Below are 16,460 nucleotides of genomic sequence, written 5' to 3' on the forward strand. Positions count from 1 at the left end.
GCATCGGCCCTAATGTTCTTATCGGCAGGCCGAAAGTGAATTTCAAAATTAAATCGGGCAAAGAACAGAGACCACCTGGCCTGACGAGGATTCAGCCGTTGGGCAGACTGGAGGTAGGAGAGGTTCTTGTGATCGGTGTAAATAATAACTGGAAATCTTGATCCCTCCAGCAGATGCCTCCATTCCTCAAGTGCTAATTTAATGGCTAGAAGCTCTCGATCCCCGATGGAGTAGTTCCTCTCCGCCGGAGAGAAGGTCCTAGAAAAAAAACCACAAGTAACAGCATGCCCGGAAGAGTTTTTTTGTAGAAGGACAGCTCCCACTGAGGAGGCATCAACCTCCAATAGGAAGGGTTTAGATGGGTCAGGTCTGGAGAGCACGGGAGCCGAAGAAAAGGCAGACTTGAGCCGTTTAAAGGCGTCTTCCGCTTGAGGAGGCCAAGACTTGGGATCGGCATTTTTTTTGGTTAAAGCCACAATAGGAGCCACAACGGTAGAAAAATGTGGAATAAATTGCCTGTAATAATTGGCGAACCCCAAAAAACGTTGGATGGCACGGAGTCCGGAGGGGCGTGGCCAATCTAAGACGGCAGAGAGTTTGTCTGGATCCATTTGTAGTCCCTGGCCAGAGACCAAGTATCCTAGGAAAGGAAGAGATTGGCATTCAAACAGACATTTCTCTATTTTGGCATAGAGTTGATTGTCACGAAGTCTCTGAAGAACCATACGGACATGCTGGCGGTGTTCTTCTAGATTGGCAGAAAAAATCAGGATATCGTCCAGATATACAACAACACAGGAGTATAGGAGATCACGAAAAATTTCATTAACAAAGTCTTGGAAGACGGCAGGGGCGTTGCACAGGCCAAAGGGCATGACCAGATACTCAAAGTGTCCATCTCTGGTGTTAAATGCCGTTTTCCATTCATCCCCCTCTCTGATGCGGATGAGATTATAAGCACCTCTTAAGTCCAGTTTGGTAAAAATGTGGGCACCTTGGAGGCGATCAAAAAGTTCAGAGATGAGGGGTAGGGGGTAGCGGTTCTTAACCGTGATTTTATTAAGACCGCGGTAGTCAATGCAAGGACGTAGAGAGCCATCTTTTTTGGACACAAAGAAAAATCCGGCTCCGGCAGGAGAGGAGGATTTACGGATAAAGCCCTTTTTTAAATTTTCCTGGACGTATTCAGACATGGCAAGAGTCTCTGGGACGGACAGAGGATAGATTCTGCCCCGGGGTGGAGTAGTGCCCGGGAGGAGGTCAATAGGACAATCATAAGGCCTGTGAGGAGGTAGAGTCTCAGCTTGTTTTTTGCAAAAAACGTCCGCAAAGTCCATATAGGCCTTAGGGAGACCGGTTACAGGAGGAACCACAGAGTCACGGCAAGGGTTACTGGGAACCGGTTTTAGGCAGTCCTTGGAACAAGAGGGCCCCCAACTCCTGATCTCCCCAGTGGACCAATCCAGGGTTGGGGAATGGAGTTGAAGCCAGGGAAGTCCAAGGAGAATTTCAGAAGTGCAATTGGGGAGGACCAAAAGTTCAATCCTCTCGTGATGAGATCCGATGCACATTAGAAGGGGCTCCGTGCGGAAACGTATGGTACAGTCCAATCTTTCATTGTTTACACAATTGATGTAGAGGGGTCTGGCGAGACTGGTCACCGGGATGTTGAACCTGTTGACGAGAGAGGCCAAAATAAAATTTCCTGCAGATCCGGAGTCCAAGAAGGCCACAGCAGAGAAGGAGAAGGCAGAGGCAGACATCCGCACAGGCACAGTAAGACGTGGAGAAGCAGAGTAGACATCAAGGACTGTCTCACCTTTGTGCGGAGTCAGCGTACGTCTTTCCAGGCGGGGAGGACGGATAGGACAATCCTTCAGGAAGTGTTCGGTACTAGCACAGTACAGGCAGAGATTCTCCATGCGGCGTCGTGTCCTCTCTTGAGGTGTCAGGCGAGACCGGTCGACCTGCATAGCCTCCACGGCGGGAGGCACAGGAACAGATTGCAGGGGACCAGAGGAGAGAGGAGCCGGGGAGAAGAAACGCCTCGTGCGAACAGAGTCCATATCCTGGCGGAGCTCCTGACGCCTTTCGGAAAAACGCATGTCAATGCGAGTGGCTAGGTGAATGAGTTCATGTAGATTAGCAGGGATTTCTCGTGCGGCCAGAACATCTTTAATGTTGCTGGATAGGCCTTTTTTAAAGGTCGCGCAGAGTGCCTCATTATTCCAGGATAATTCTGAAGCAAGAGTACGGAATTGTACGGCATACTCGCCAACGGAAGAATTACCCTGGACCAGGTTCAACAGGGCAGTCTCAGCAGAAGAGGCTCGGGCAGGTTCCTCAAAGACACTTCGAATTTCCGAGAAGAAGGAGTGTACAGAGGCAGTGACGGGGTCATTGCGGTCCCAGAGCGGTGTGGCCCAAGACAGGGCTTTTCCAGACAGAAGGCTGACTACGAAAGCCACCTTAGACCTTTCAGTGGGGAACTGGTCCGACATCATCTCCAAGTGCAATGAACATTGGGAAAGAAAGCCACGGCAAAACTTAGAGTCCCCATCAAATTTATCCGGCAAGGATAGTCGTAGTCCAGAAGCGGCCACTCGCTGCGGAGGAGGTGCAGGAGCTGGCGGAGGAGATGATTGCTGGAGCTGTGGTAGTAACTGTTGTAGCATAACAGTCAGTTGAGACAGCTGTTGGCCTTGTTGCGCTATCTGTTGTGACTGCTGGGCGACCACCGTGGTGAGGTCAGCGACAACTGGCAGAGGAACTTCAGCGGGATCCATGGCCGGATCTACTGTCACGATGCCGGCTGGCAGGTAGTGGATCCTCTGTGCCAGAGAGGGATTGGCGTGGACCGTGCTAGTGGATCGGTTCTAAGTCACTACTGGTTTTCACCAGAGCCCGCCGCAAAGCGGGATGGTCTTGCTGCGGCGGTAGTGACCAGGTCGTATCCACTAGCAACGGCTCAACCTCTCTGGCTGCTGAAGATAGGCGCGGTACAAGGGAGTAGACAGAAGCAAGGTCGGACGTAGCAGAAGGTCGGGGCAGGCAGCAAGGATCGTAGTCAGGGGCAACGGCAGGAGGTCTGGAACACAGGCTAGGAACACACAAGGAAACGCTTTCACTGGCACGATGGCAACAAGATCCGGCGAGGGAGTGAAGGGGAAGTGAGGTGATATAGGGAAGTGCACAGGTGATAACACTAATTGGAACCACTGCGCCAATCAGCGGCGCAGTGGCCCTTTAAATCGCAAAGACCCGGCGCGCGCGCGCCCTAGGGAGCGGGGCCGCGCGCGCCGGGACAGGACTGACGGAGAGCGAGTCAGGTACGGGAGCCGGGGTGCGCATCGCGAGCGGGCGCTACCCGCATCGCGAATCGTATCCCGGCTGGAGGCGGTATCGCAGCGCCCCGGGTCAGTGGAACTGACCGGAGCGCTGCAGTGAGGAGAGTGTAGCGAGCGCTCCGGGGAGGAGCGGGGACCCGGAGCGCTCGGCGTAACAGTCATGTGACATCATAGTGTTTATTATTCCTGTACTGTGACATCACAGATTATATTATCCCTGTACTGTGACATCACTGTGTTTATTATCCCTATACTGTGACATTGTTGTGTTGATTATCCCTGTACTGTAACATTGTTGTGTTTATTATCCCTGTACTGTAACATTGCTGTGTTTACTGTGACATCACTGTGTTTATTATCCCTGTACTGTAAGATTGCTGTGTTTACTGTGACATTACTGTGTTTATTATCCCTGTACTGTGACATCGTTGCGTTTATTATCCCTGTACTGTAACATTGCTGTGTTTATTGTCCCTGTACTGTGACATCACTATGTTTATTATCCTTGTACTGTAACATTGCTGTGTTTATTATCCCTGTACTTAGAGATGAGCGAACTTACAGTAAATTCGATTCGTCACGAACTTCTCGGTTCGACGGTTGCTGACTTTTCCTGCATAAATTAGTCCAGCTTTCCGGTGCTCTGGTGGGCTGGAAAAGGTGGATACAGTCCTAGGAAAGAGTCTCCGAGGACTGTATCCATCTTTTCCAGCCCACGGGAGCACCTGAAGGCTGAACTAATTTATGCAGGAAACGTCATCAACTGCCGAGCCGAGATGACGAATCAAATTTACTGTAAGTTCGCTCATCTCTACCTGTACTGTTACATGACTCTGTTTATCATCCCTGCACTTTTTTGTTCTCAAAAAACATGTGAATTTACACTGTGAATTTTTCACCATAGAAAACCCACAATTTTTCCTTCGCCCTCTTAGTTAGGTATGTAGTGTTTTCTCTCTATAAAGAGAGAGTGCAGGAGCTGCACCTGGTTTATAGACAGTCATGGCAACTAAAGGAAAAATGACAGGTGCCGGTAGGTTCTGGATGTTCATCGGACCCTCCGCAGTGCGATTGTGCAGTCGATAAGTCAATATGGTGGGCCAGAGGTCTAATGCTTACCTTAATGCTGTCAATGGTTGCTCTTTTTGTACAGTCAGCTTCAGGCAGAGTGCCAACATTCCTGATCAATGCTATTCTATGGCATACCATTGAACAGTAAAAGTAATTAAAAGATTGCATATAATAGTTTCCTATGGGAAATAGTAATAGTAAAATATGGTATGCTATAACAATTCAGTATGGTAAAATATAATAATAATAATGATAATAAATATAATAAAGGTATCAGTCAGAAACACAACTTTGAAAGCAGAGGCACAGGCATAACCTAAAGGAAGAATATATGTACAGTAACCCCCCGACATGCGATGGCCCCGACATATGATAAAATCGACATACGATGGCCTCTCAGAGGCCATCGCATGTCGATGTCAGCATCGACATACGATGCTTTTATATGTCGGGGCCATCGCATTAACTGCTATCCGACAGCGCAAAATACTTTAGCTGCTGTCAAATAGCAGTTTATGCATCCCTGGCAGGTTCGCTTACCTATTCCCGCTGCTCCAGGTCCACTTCGCGATCCTCCGGCGTCTTCCGCATCTTCTCCAGGGTCCGGGCCTCGCTTTCCGGCGTCGTTATTGCGTCACTATGCACGCCGCGCCGGCGTAGCAGTGTAATAACGTCACCAGAAAGCAAGGCCCGGACCCTGCAGAAGATGCGGAAGAAGCTGGAGGATCGTGAAGAAGACACCGGAGCAGCGGGACAGCATCGGGAACCCCTGGGACAGCATCGGGAGCGGTGAGGACCTGGTCCGGAGTGGCGGGGACAGGTGAGTACAGCTTCCTATACTTACATTGCACGGATCCCTCAACATACGATGGATTCGACAAACGATGGGTCGTTTGGAACGAATTACCATCGTATGTTGAGGGACCACTGTACTCAGAAGTTGTGTTTTACGTGGCTTTCTAAAATGTATTGGCAGCCCATATCTGTACTGCTACTATAACACCTGCACATGTAAATATCATGGATTCAGTGAACATTGAAACATTTTGGAGTAATATGGGAGGATTTGTACTGCTTTAAAGATAAACCAGAACAATTACTTGTCAGCTTGTCCAGCGATTAGTATTTACATGTTTGGTTGACATTAGGAGAGGTATGTTGTTGCTGGGGTCCTGTCAGATCCCTTAGTCTTCCAGTCATGAATACAAACACAGAAGGTTTTCATGTACTGGAATGTTTTGTGGTTTAACGAATTAGGTTGATAAGAAAGAGCTGGCATTAGGCCCGTCGAGTAGGCATGGGAGGACTTGTATCAAGATTCAATGAACTATTTTGTCAACACACCAGAACACTTCAAAGTTCATTGTTGATCAAGCAAATAAAGTATCCATCAAGAACTTACTGGAGTTCATGAGGGAGTTGGCCGATATTTATGAAAACTAGAGCATTATGCATTTCAATCATGTCATTCAATGCCTTAGACCCTTAAAACATTTTGGACCAGTCATAAGTGTGCAGCCAACAATTGTTGGTTTTTCACAGATCAAAATTAAACTGATAAATGAGCATTTGCTCTTTTGTCAGCTGAATGTTGACTCTATTACACAGGGCAATATCAGCCTGTCCAATCACTAATCGTCCTGTATAATAGGGTCCTTGGGTTAGGGGTTGCGGGTAGAAGTTAAATGATAGGGTAAGGGTTAGGGTCTCTGCTGGTTACTGCAATCCAAGTTGTCAGCTAAAATTAAGGGCAAGAATTGCTCAGCTGTCCCTTAACCCCTTAAGGACATAGGGCGTATCCATACGCCCCCGTTTCCAAGTCCTTAAGGACCGAGGGCGTATGGATACGCCCTGAGCATTTCCGGCCCCCGACGCTAGCCGGAGGGGAGCCGGATGCCTGCTGAAATCGTTCAGCAGGCATCCCGGCATATCGCCCAGGGGGGTCATTATGTCAGTCCAGTCCACAATTCAGTCCAGCGATCTGCGGCAGATTCCGGGTCAATCGGGTCTCCAGTGAACAGCCAGAGCCAGCAGGGGTGAGGTGGCACTGGTGCCACCTCACGATCGCCCTGATTCGTCGGCCGGATTCCCGGCCGACCAATCAGCGCGCCTGCTGCGGGTGTCACTCCCGCAACCCGCTCCGCCCCTCTTCCGGAGGACGTGAGCGGGTGCGGGAAGACGACCCCCGGTGCTGGGGACCCCGATCCCCGGCGTCCCTGTTGGGATCGGGGCCCCAGGAGCAGCGGCGGCGGCGAGGGACTGACCTGTGCGGCGGCATCGTGGAGCAGCAGCAGGAGGTGAGTGACAGCCTCCTGCTGTTGCTTAGCAACAGCTCCCAGCATGCAAAAAGGGCATGCTGGGAGCTGTAGTTATGCAACAGCAGGAGGCAGACCACCACAACTCCCAGCATGCCCTTATGGGCATGCTGGGACTTGTAGTTTTACAACAGCTGGAGGCACATTCTTTCTATGGAAAAGTGTACCTTCAGCTGTTGTATAACTACAACTCCCAGCTTGCACAATCAGCTAAAGTGCATGCTGGGAGTTGTAGTGGTGCATCTGGTGGTTGCATAACTACAACTCCCAGCATGCCCGTTGGCTGTCGGTGACTGCTGAGAGTTGTAGTTTTGCAACAGCTGAAGGCACACTGAGTTAAGTAGCAAACCAGTGTGTCTCCAGCTGTTGCATAACTACAATCCCCAGCATCCCCAGCCAATGTAGTATGCCTCCGGCTGTTGCATAACTACAAGACCCAGCATGCCCTTCCGCTGTCTGTACATGCTGGGGGTTGTAGCTTTTGCAACAGCTGAAGGCACACTGGTTGCAAAACACTGAGTTTGTTACCAAACTCGGTGTTTCACAACCTGTGTGTCTCCAGCTGTTGCAAAACTACAACTCCCAGCATGCACTGATAGACCGTACATGCTGGGAGTTGTAGTTTTGCAACAGCTGGAGGTATTCCCCCCCCCATGTGAACGTACAGGGTACACTCACATGGGCGGAGGATTACAGTAAGTATCCGGCTGCAAGTTTGAGTTGCGGCAAATTTTCTGCCGCTGCTCAAACTGCCAGCGAGAAACTACTGTGAACCCCCGCCCGTGCGACTGTACCCTAAAAACGCTACACTACACTAACACAAAATAAAATAAAAAGTAAAAAACACTACATATACACATACCCCTACACAGCCCCCCTCCCCAATAAAAATGAAAAACGTCTGGTACGCCACTGTTTCCAAAACGGAGCCTCCAGCGGTTGCAAAACTACAACTCCCAGCATCCACTGATAGACCATACATGCTGGGAGTTGTAGTTTTGCAACAGCTGGATGTTTCCCCCCCCCCCCCCAATGGGAACGTACAGGGTACACTCACATGGGCGGAGGATTACAGTAAGTATCCGGCTGCAAGAGTTTGAGCTGCGGCAAATTTTCTGCTGCAGCTCAAGCTGCCAGCGAGAAACTACTGTGAACCCCCGCCCGTGCGACTGTACCCTAAAAACACTACACTAACACAAAATAAAAAGTAAAAAACACTACATATACACATACCCCTACACAGCCCCCCTTCCCAATAAAAATGAAAAACGTCTGGTACGCCACTGTCCAGAACGGAGCCTCCAGCTGTTGCAAAACAACTACTCCCAGTATTGCCAGATAGCCACTGACTGTCTAGGCATGCTGGGAGTTTTACAACAGCTGGAGGCCCCCTGTTTGGGAATCACTGGCGTAGAATACCCCTATGTCCACCCCTATGCAAGTCCCTAATTTAGGCCTCAAATGCACATGGCGCTCTCACTTTGGAGCCCTGTCGTATTTCAAGGCAACAGTTTAGGGTCACATATGGGGTATCGCCGTACTCGGGAGAAATTGAGCTTCAAATTTTGGGGGGGATTTTCTGCTATTACCCTTTTTAAAAATGTAAAATTTTTGGGAAAACAAGCATTTTAGGTAAAAAATTTTTTTTTTTTTTTTACATATACAAAAGTCATGAAACACCTGTGGGGTATAAAGGTTCACTTAACCCCTTGTTACGTTCCCCGAGGGGTCTAGTTTCCAAAATGGTATGCCATGTGTTTTTTTTTTTGCTGTCCTGGCACCATAGGGGCTTCCGAAATGCGGCATGCCCCCAGAGCAAAATTTGCTTTCAAAAAGCCAAATGTGACTCCTTCTCTTCTGAGACCTGTAGTGCGCCAGCAGAGCACTTTTCACCCCCATATGGGGTGTTTTCTGAATCGAGAGAAATTGTGCTTCAAATTTTGGGGGGTGTTTTCTGCTATTACCCTTTTTAAAAATGTAAAAATTTTGGGAAACCAAGCATTTTAGGTAAAAAAAATTTTTTTTTTCACATATGCAAAAGTCGTGAAACACCTGTAGGGTATTAAGGTTCACATTACCCCTTGTTACGTTCCCCGAGGGGTCTAGTTTCCAAAATGGTATGCCATGTGTTTTTTTTTTGCTGTTCTGGCACCATAGGGGCTTCCTAAATGCGGCATGCCCCCAGAGCAAAATTTGCTTTCAAAAAGCCAAATGTGACTCCTTCTCTTCTGAGACCTGTAGTGCGCCAGCAGAGCACTTTTCATCCCCATATGGGGTGTTTTCTGAATCGGGAGAAATTGGGCTTCAAATTTTGGGGGGTATTTTCTGCTATTACCTTTTTTAAAAATGTAAAAATTTTGGGAAACCAAGCATATTAGGTAAAAAAAAAAAATTTTTTTTACATATGCAAAAGTCGTGAAACACCTGTAGGGTATTAAGGTTCACATTACCCCTTGTTACGTTCCCCGAGGGGTCTAGTTTCCAAAATGGTATGCCATGTGATTTTTTTTTGCTGTTCTGGCACCATAGGGGCTTCCTAAATGCGGCATGCCCCCAGAGCAAAATTTGCTTTCAAAAAGCCAAATGTGACTCCTTCTCTTCTGAGACCTGTAGTGCGCCAGCAGAGCAATTTTCACCCCCATATGGGGTGTTTTCTGAATCGGGAGAAATTGGGTTTCAAATTTTGGGGGGTATTTTCTGCTATTACCCTTTTTAAAAATTTAAAATTTTTGGGAAACCAAGCATTTTAGGTAAAAAAAAATTTTTTTTTTTTACATATGCAAAAGTCGTGAAACACCTGTAGGCTTTTAAGGTTCACTTTACCCCTTGTTACGTTCCCTGAGGGGTCTAGTTTCCAAAATGGTATGCCATGGTTTTTTTTTTTTGCTGTCCTGGCACCATAGGGGCTTCCTAAAGGTGACATGCCCCCCAAAAACCATTTGTCGCTCCTTCCCTTCTGAGCCCTCTACTGCGCCCACTGAACAATTAACATAGACATATGAGGTATGTGCTTACTCAAGAGAAATTGGGTTTCAATTATAAGTAAAAATTTTCTCCTTTTTATCCCTTGCAAAAATTCAAAAATTGGGTCTACAAGAACATGCGAATGTAAAAAATGAAGATTTTGAATTTTCTCCTTCACTTTGCTGCTATTCCTGTGAAACACCTAAAGGGTTAATACACTTACTGAATATAATTTTGAATACTTTGGGGGGTGTAGTTTTTATAATGGGGTCTTTTATGGGGTATTTCTAATATGAAGACCCTTCAAATCCACTTCAAACCTGAACTGGTCCATGAAAAATAGCGAGTTTGAAAATTTTGTGAAAAATTGTAAAATTGCTGCTGAATTTTGAAGCCCTCTGGTGTCTTCCAAAAGTAAAAACTCATAAATTTTATGATGCAAACATAAAGTAGACATATTGTATATGTGAACCCAAAAAAAAAATAATTTTGAATATCCATTTTCCTTACAAGCAGAGAGCTTCAAAGTTAGAAAAATGCAAAATTTTCATTTTTTTCATCAAATTTGGGGATTTTTCACCAAGAAAGGATGCAAGTTACCATAAAATTTTACCACTAAGTTAAAGTAGAATATGTCACGAAAAAACAATCTCGGAATCAGAATGATAACTAAAAGCATTCCAGAGTTATTAATGTTTAAAGTGACAGTGGTCAGAATTGCAAAAAATGCTCTGGTCCTTAAGGTGAAAAAGGGCTCGGTCCTTAAGGGGTTAATTGACTTTCTAAAAATCTATTCTCTGCTCACTTAACTCTCTAAGGGGAGCTGCACTGTCATATTAGCAATCAGTGGCTTTCTTAGCCCCTGGACCCTTACCAATTCAAAAGAAAAAACGGTTGAAATTTAGTGTTTCAGCTAGATTGGGAGAGCCATCTTGGACCAACCAACTCCCACCGCTGCTTTGCTACTTATACTTTAACACAAATGTCCCCATTGCAATATGGTACAAACAATGTAGCTGAAGACTGGTTGGAATTAAAGTGTCCTGGTTATTTAGAAAAACATTTGACGTGTCTGACAGAATTTTAAATGCTTTGATTGATCGGGTCTGACTGCTCTCTAATATTTCTGGGAGAAGTGCACAGCAGCGTGCTTCAATCCCTAGCTGGCTCCGCTCTCCATCCAGCTATGCTAGATGGGCTTAACCCCCTAAGGACCAAGCCCATTTTCACCTTAAGGACCAAGCCAATTTTATTTTTGCAGTTTCGTTTTTTCCTCCTCGCCTTCTAAAATCCATAACTCTTTTATATTTCCATCTACAGACCCATATAAGGGCTTATTTTTTGCGTGACCAATTGTACTTTGTAATGCAACCTTTCATTTTACCATAAAATGTACGGCGAACCCCCCAAAAAATTTATTTAGGGAGAAAATTTTAATGAAAACCCAAATTTTGCACATTTTGTAGGGGTTCGCTTTCACACTGTACAATTTACAGTAAAAATGAAATGTCTTCTTTATTCTGTGGGTCAATACAATTAAATTGATACCCATTGCTAGATACTTTTATATTTTTGTACCGCTTAAAAAAAATCTAAAACTTTTTGTACAAAATCAGTAATCAAAAATCGCCCTATTTTGACCACCTATAATTTTTTCATTTTTCCGTATATAGGGCTGTATGAGGGCTCATTTTTTGCGCCGTCATCTGTACATTTTTTTGATACCCCATTTGCATATATTAAACTTTTAGATAATTTTTTATAAATTTTTTTTTTATAAAATGTGACAAAAAAAGCAGCATTTTTGGACCTTTTTTTTTACGTTTACGCCATTCACCGTACGAGATAATTAACATTATATTTTGTTAGTTCGGACATTTATGCACGCGTCGATACCAAATATGTTTATCAAAAAAAATGTTTACGCTTTTTTGGGGTAAAATGGGAAAAACTGACAATTTTCATTTTTATTGGGGGAGGGGACTTCTCAATTTTTTTAAACTTTTTATTTTTACATTTTACAATTTTTTTTTACACTTTTTATGTCCCCATAGGGGACTATCTATAGCAGTCCTTTGATTGCTAATACTGTGCAGTGCTATGTATAGGACACAGCACTGCTCAGTATTATCGGTCATCTTCTGCTCTGGTCTGCTCGATCTTAGACCAGAGCAGAAGACCCCGGGAGACGCCCGGAGCCAGGTGAGGGGACCTCCGGCCGCCATGCTGGATGATCGGATTGCCGCGGCAGCGCTGTGGGTGATCCGATCATCCATTCAAAGTACTGCAATGCCGCTGATACCGTGATCTGTATTGATCACGGCATCTGAGGGGTTAATGGCGGACATCCGCGCGATCGCGGATGTCGGCCATTATGGACGGTCCCCGGCTGCTGCTAGCAGCCGGAACCTGCCGTGCATGCTCGCGGTCATACACAGGACGCAAATGTACGTCCTGGTGCGGGAAGTCCCGCCAAACCAGGACGTACATTTACGTCCGTGGTCGTTAAACGGTGAAAGGGGTATTTCGGGTAAAAACAATTTATCCCCTATTCAAAGGATAGGGGATAAGATGTCTAATCGCGGCAGGCCTGCCACTGGGACCCACCGCGGTTTCCCTGCAGCACCCGCATCCTATGCGGGGCTGCGTCTCCAGTATCGGAAACCTCCGTCACACCCCCTCCCATAGACATCAATAGATGGGGCGTGACATGACATCACGGGGGTGTGGCATGATGTCACGCCTCCAGTCCCAGAAACCCAGAGGTTTCCGAAACTGGAGACGCAGCCCCGCATAAAGTGCAGATGCTGCAGCGAGATAGCGCGGGGGGGGGGGGGGGGGGAGTACCAGCAGCGGGCCCCCCACGATGAGACATCTTATCACCTATCCTTTGGATAGGGGATAATATGTTTTTGCCCGGAACACCTTTTTAAGTATTATAAAGCTATGGAGCGCATCCAGTGTAGATGGATGAAGATTGCTGCCACCTGGCAAGTAAAACATACTACCGTGCACTTCTCCCAGCAATATCTAGAAATGTTTTAAGTGTCCCTGTTTAGAGAAACTTTTGATATGGCAGACTTGTCATACAATTTCATCATTTCGGGATCTGAGCGTTCTGACCTCGAAAGATCAAAATGTATGATGAGTCTGCCATGTCAAAAGTTTTTCTAACAGGGACACTTCAAACATTTTGTTTATATAGTCCTATCCAGACAATCATGGAGAATTGTACCACTCAATGCACTACAACTCTTGAGGAATGTCCAGCTGGGATTCAGCATTTAAAAATGCATGAACACTATCTTGAATCAGCCAAATCCACACATTCCTTTATTGCTTGCTATGATTTTCCATACCTTTGCAATATGGTAGATAACTGCTGTTATTAGGAGCATGGGGCTGGCCAGAGAGAAATAATTTTGTAATGAGTTATATATTTCGATTCATTCATAACTGTTGTCCACAGTGGTACTTATATAGCAAAAGCAAGGCATGAAATCCCACTGTCCACTCAGGAAGCAACACAAATTGACAATCAATTTCACATGCTGTTGTGCAAATAGATCAAACAACAGGTGGAAATTATAAGCAATTAGCTATAAAGGAGATGTTAATAAAGGAGATGTTATACAGGTGGTGACCACAAACCACTTCTCAGTTCCTATGCTTCCTGGCAGATGCTTTGGTCACTTTTGAATGCTGGTGGTGCTTTAACTCTAGTGGTAGCATGGGACAGAGTCTACAACCCACACAAGTGGCTCAGGTAGGGCCGCTCATCCAGGATGGCATATCAATGGGAGCTGTGGCAAGAAGGTTTGCTGTGTCTGTCAGTTTACTGTCCAGAGCATGGAGGCGCTACCAGGAGACAGGCCAGTACATCAGGAGATGTGGAGGAGGCCGTAGGAGGGCAACAACCCAGCAGCAGGACCACTACCTCAGCCTTTGTGCAAGGAGGAGCAGGAGGAGCACTGCCAGAGCCCTTCAAAATGACCTCCAGCAGGCCACAAATGTGCATGTGTCCACTCAAACTCCATGAGTGTGGTATGAGGACCCGATGTCCACAGGTGGGGGTTGTGCTTACAGCCCAACACTGTGCAGGATGTTTGGCATTTGAAGAATAAGAAGATTGGCAAATTCGCCACTGGAGCCCTGCGCTCTTCACAGATGAAAGCAGGTTCACACTAAGCACATGTGACAGATGTGACGGAGTCTGGAGATGCTGTGGAGAACATTTTGCTGCCTGCAAGATCCTCCAGCATGACCGGTTTGGTGGTGCATCAGTAATTGTGTGAGGTGGCATTTCTTTGGGGGCCGCACAGCCCTCCATGTGCTTGCCAGAGGTAGCCTGACTGCCATTAGGTACTGAGATGAGATCCTCAGACCCCTTGTGAGACTATATGCTGGTTCGGTTGGCCCTGGGTTCCTCCTAATGCCAGACAATGCTAGATCTCATGTGGCTGGAGTGTGTCAGCAGTTCTTGTAAGAGGAAGGCAGTGATGCTATGGACTGGCCCACCAGTTGCCCAGACCTGAATCCGACTGAGCACATCTGGGACATCATGTCTCGCTCCATCCACCAATGTCATGTTGCACCACAGTATCTGAAAAAAAAAAAAAGAGAACAAAGAGGGACCGCGCCTCGTGTATTACCCAAGACACCAGGTGGACTCAGGGATGGGGGAGGGGTACCATCCTTTCGGTTGGTCGCTCACCTTATAACAAATAATCATTGCTTATCACCCCTTTAAGGGGTATAGATGAAGCCTTGGAAGGAACGAAATTGCAAAGCCCAGTGGGTCACAGGGGTGGAAGATCCAATCCTGTTTCGAGTAATGAAATAGGTGTAAAATGACCCAAAGATCAGGCGCTGTTCCAGGTTGCAAAATAAAGAAGCCAATGCAGATGTAACGGTTATAGTACTACCAGGTACTGTATTTATTTGTTCAAAGACCAATGACGCGTTTCGTAGGTGAGACCCTCCTTCCTCAGATTGGCATCTGAGGAAGGAGGGTCTCATCTCCAAAACGCGTCATTGGTCTTTGAACTAATAAATACAGTACCTGCTGGTACTTTAACAGTTACATCTGCATTGGCTTCTTAATTTTGGAACCTGGAACAGCGCCTGATCTCCGGGTCATTTTGCACATATGTTGCACCACAGACTGTCCAGGAGTTGGTGGATGCTTTAGTCCAGGTCTGGGAGGACATCACTCAGGAGACAATCATCCACCTCATCAGGAGCATGCCCAGGCATTGTAGGGAGGTCATACGGGCACGTGGAGGCCACACACACTACTGAGCCTCATTTTGACTTGTTTTAAGGACATTACATCAAAGTTGGATCAGCCTGTAGTGTGGTTTTCCACTTTGATTTTGAGTGTGACTCCATATCCAGACCTCCATGCGATGATAAATTTGATTTCCAATGATAATTTTTGTGTGATTTTGTTGTCAGCACATTCATCTATGTAAAGACAAAAGTTTTTCATATGATTAGTTCATTCATTAAGATCTAGGATGTGTTAATCTTAGTGTTCCCTTTATTTTTTTGAGCAGTGTAGTATAGATTACCACACCCAAAATGTATTTCTCAAAATAATTTTGTTGTGTTATAGGTGCTGATTTTAGGCCATGCCTATGAAAGACATCTGGTGTTACAGTGAAGCACAGAAGAATGTACTTGAAAGATTTCAAAAAGAATGGGAACCACCAGCTGTTCCTTGTGCTACACCCATGACAACTTTTCTTAAAAAAAGGATTTGTGAACCAATATCAAATGTCCATCCTGCTCATTCTAACCCGAAACATCTAAATAGTGATGAGATTCCCCAACGGAGGCTTTGTGCAAGCTACAATTTACAATTAAATGACTTGCATGTACCTACAACAAGAAACATCTACCAGAATGGGATGCAGAAGATAATCCCTGGAGGGAAGACATGGCATAATGAACTGTGTGCATCCGATCCAGTAAGGAATATCCTGGGGAAAAGAGATTACTTGAAGACTCCTAAAGTCCATGATATTCTTCTAAAGTATGGAGGGCCTGAAGCCTCTACAGTGAAACCCACTCTTTTGACAAGGAAAACACTTCCAGAGAAGATTATTCCTACTTATGAAGTCAATGTTAAGAACACTAAAAACTTGTTCTTTATGCCACAGAATAAACTAAGGGTTGGAAACTTGCACCCCAAAAGATACCATATGCAGCAGAAAAAGAAAGTACCTTTTATATTCTAATTTAAGACATTTTTAGCCTGGGTAGGTGTATGAGTAGGAATAAAAGCTGGATTTTAGAAAGCTGACCCACAATTTATGTTATACTACTGAAGTACATAGCAAAGATAAATATGTGTCACACCTTTAACCACTTGTAATTTTAGGCCCTGGTGCCTCTATCTATTTTTCTTATTTGGAGTACATTTTCTACTTCCATGTACTTTGCTGACAATACAGAAATATGTGAAGGCCACATTCCTGTACAGGTTCTTACAACCCATTATATTAAGAACAAGTATCATTGAATGATCCCCTTCTCTCCAGGATTCTCAAAGCAGCTGCATGGGCTACCCCTATGGTATGGACACCATTGTGCTGTACGGACAATAGGGGAAATTTACTAAAAGTGTTCTATTTCTTAGACAGTGCAAACTTATCTTCAAATGTGCACATTTATCAACATGGCTTATGCTGTTTTATAATAGACTGACTAAAACCCGCAAAAATAGAGACAGAAAGACTCATTGCCAAAGAGAGTAAAA

General features: G+C 45.7%; 1 protein-coding gene across 3 annotated transcripts in view; it reads left to right on the plus strand.

Annotated features, from left to right (window-relative positions):
• Nucleotides 1-15,990, plus strand: part of LOC130276792 (uncharacterized) — a 32,951-nt gene extending 16,961 nt beyond the window's left edge. For all 3 annotated transcript variants that reach the window (XM_056526671.1, XM_056526672.1, XM_056526673.1), the window contains exon 2: nucleotides 15,315-15,990. In XM_056526671.1, coding sequence (XP_056382646.1) covers nucleotides 15,331-15,939 — 609 coding nt within the window. In that variant the 5' untranslated portion in view covers nucleotides 15,315-15,330 and the 3' untranslated portion in view covers nucleotides 15,940-15,990. The remainder of the gene's footprint in view (nucleotides 1-15,314) is intronic.
• The last annotated feature ends 470 nt before the right edge of the window (nucleotides 15,991-16,460 follow it).

This window comes from Hyla sarda, chromosome 6 (assembly GCF_029499605.1).
Source record: "Hyla sarda isolate aHylSar1 chromosome 6, aHylSar1.hap1, whole genome shotgun sequence".
Classification (NCBI taxonomy): Eukaryota; Metazoa; Chordata; class Amphibia; order Anura; family Hylidae; genus Hyla; species Hyla sarda.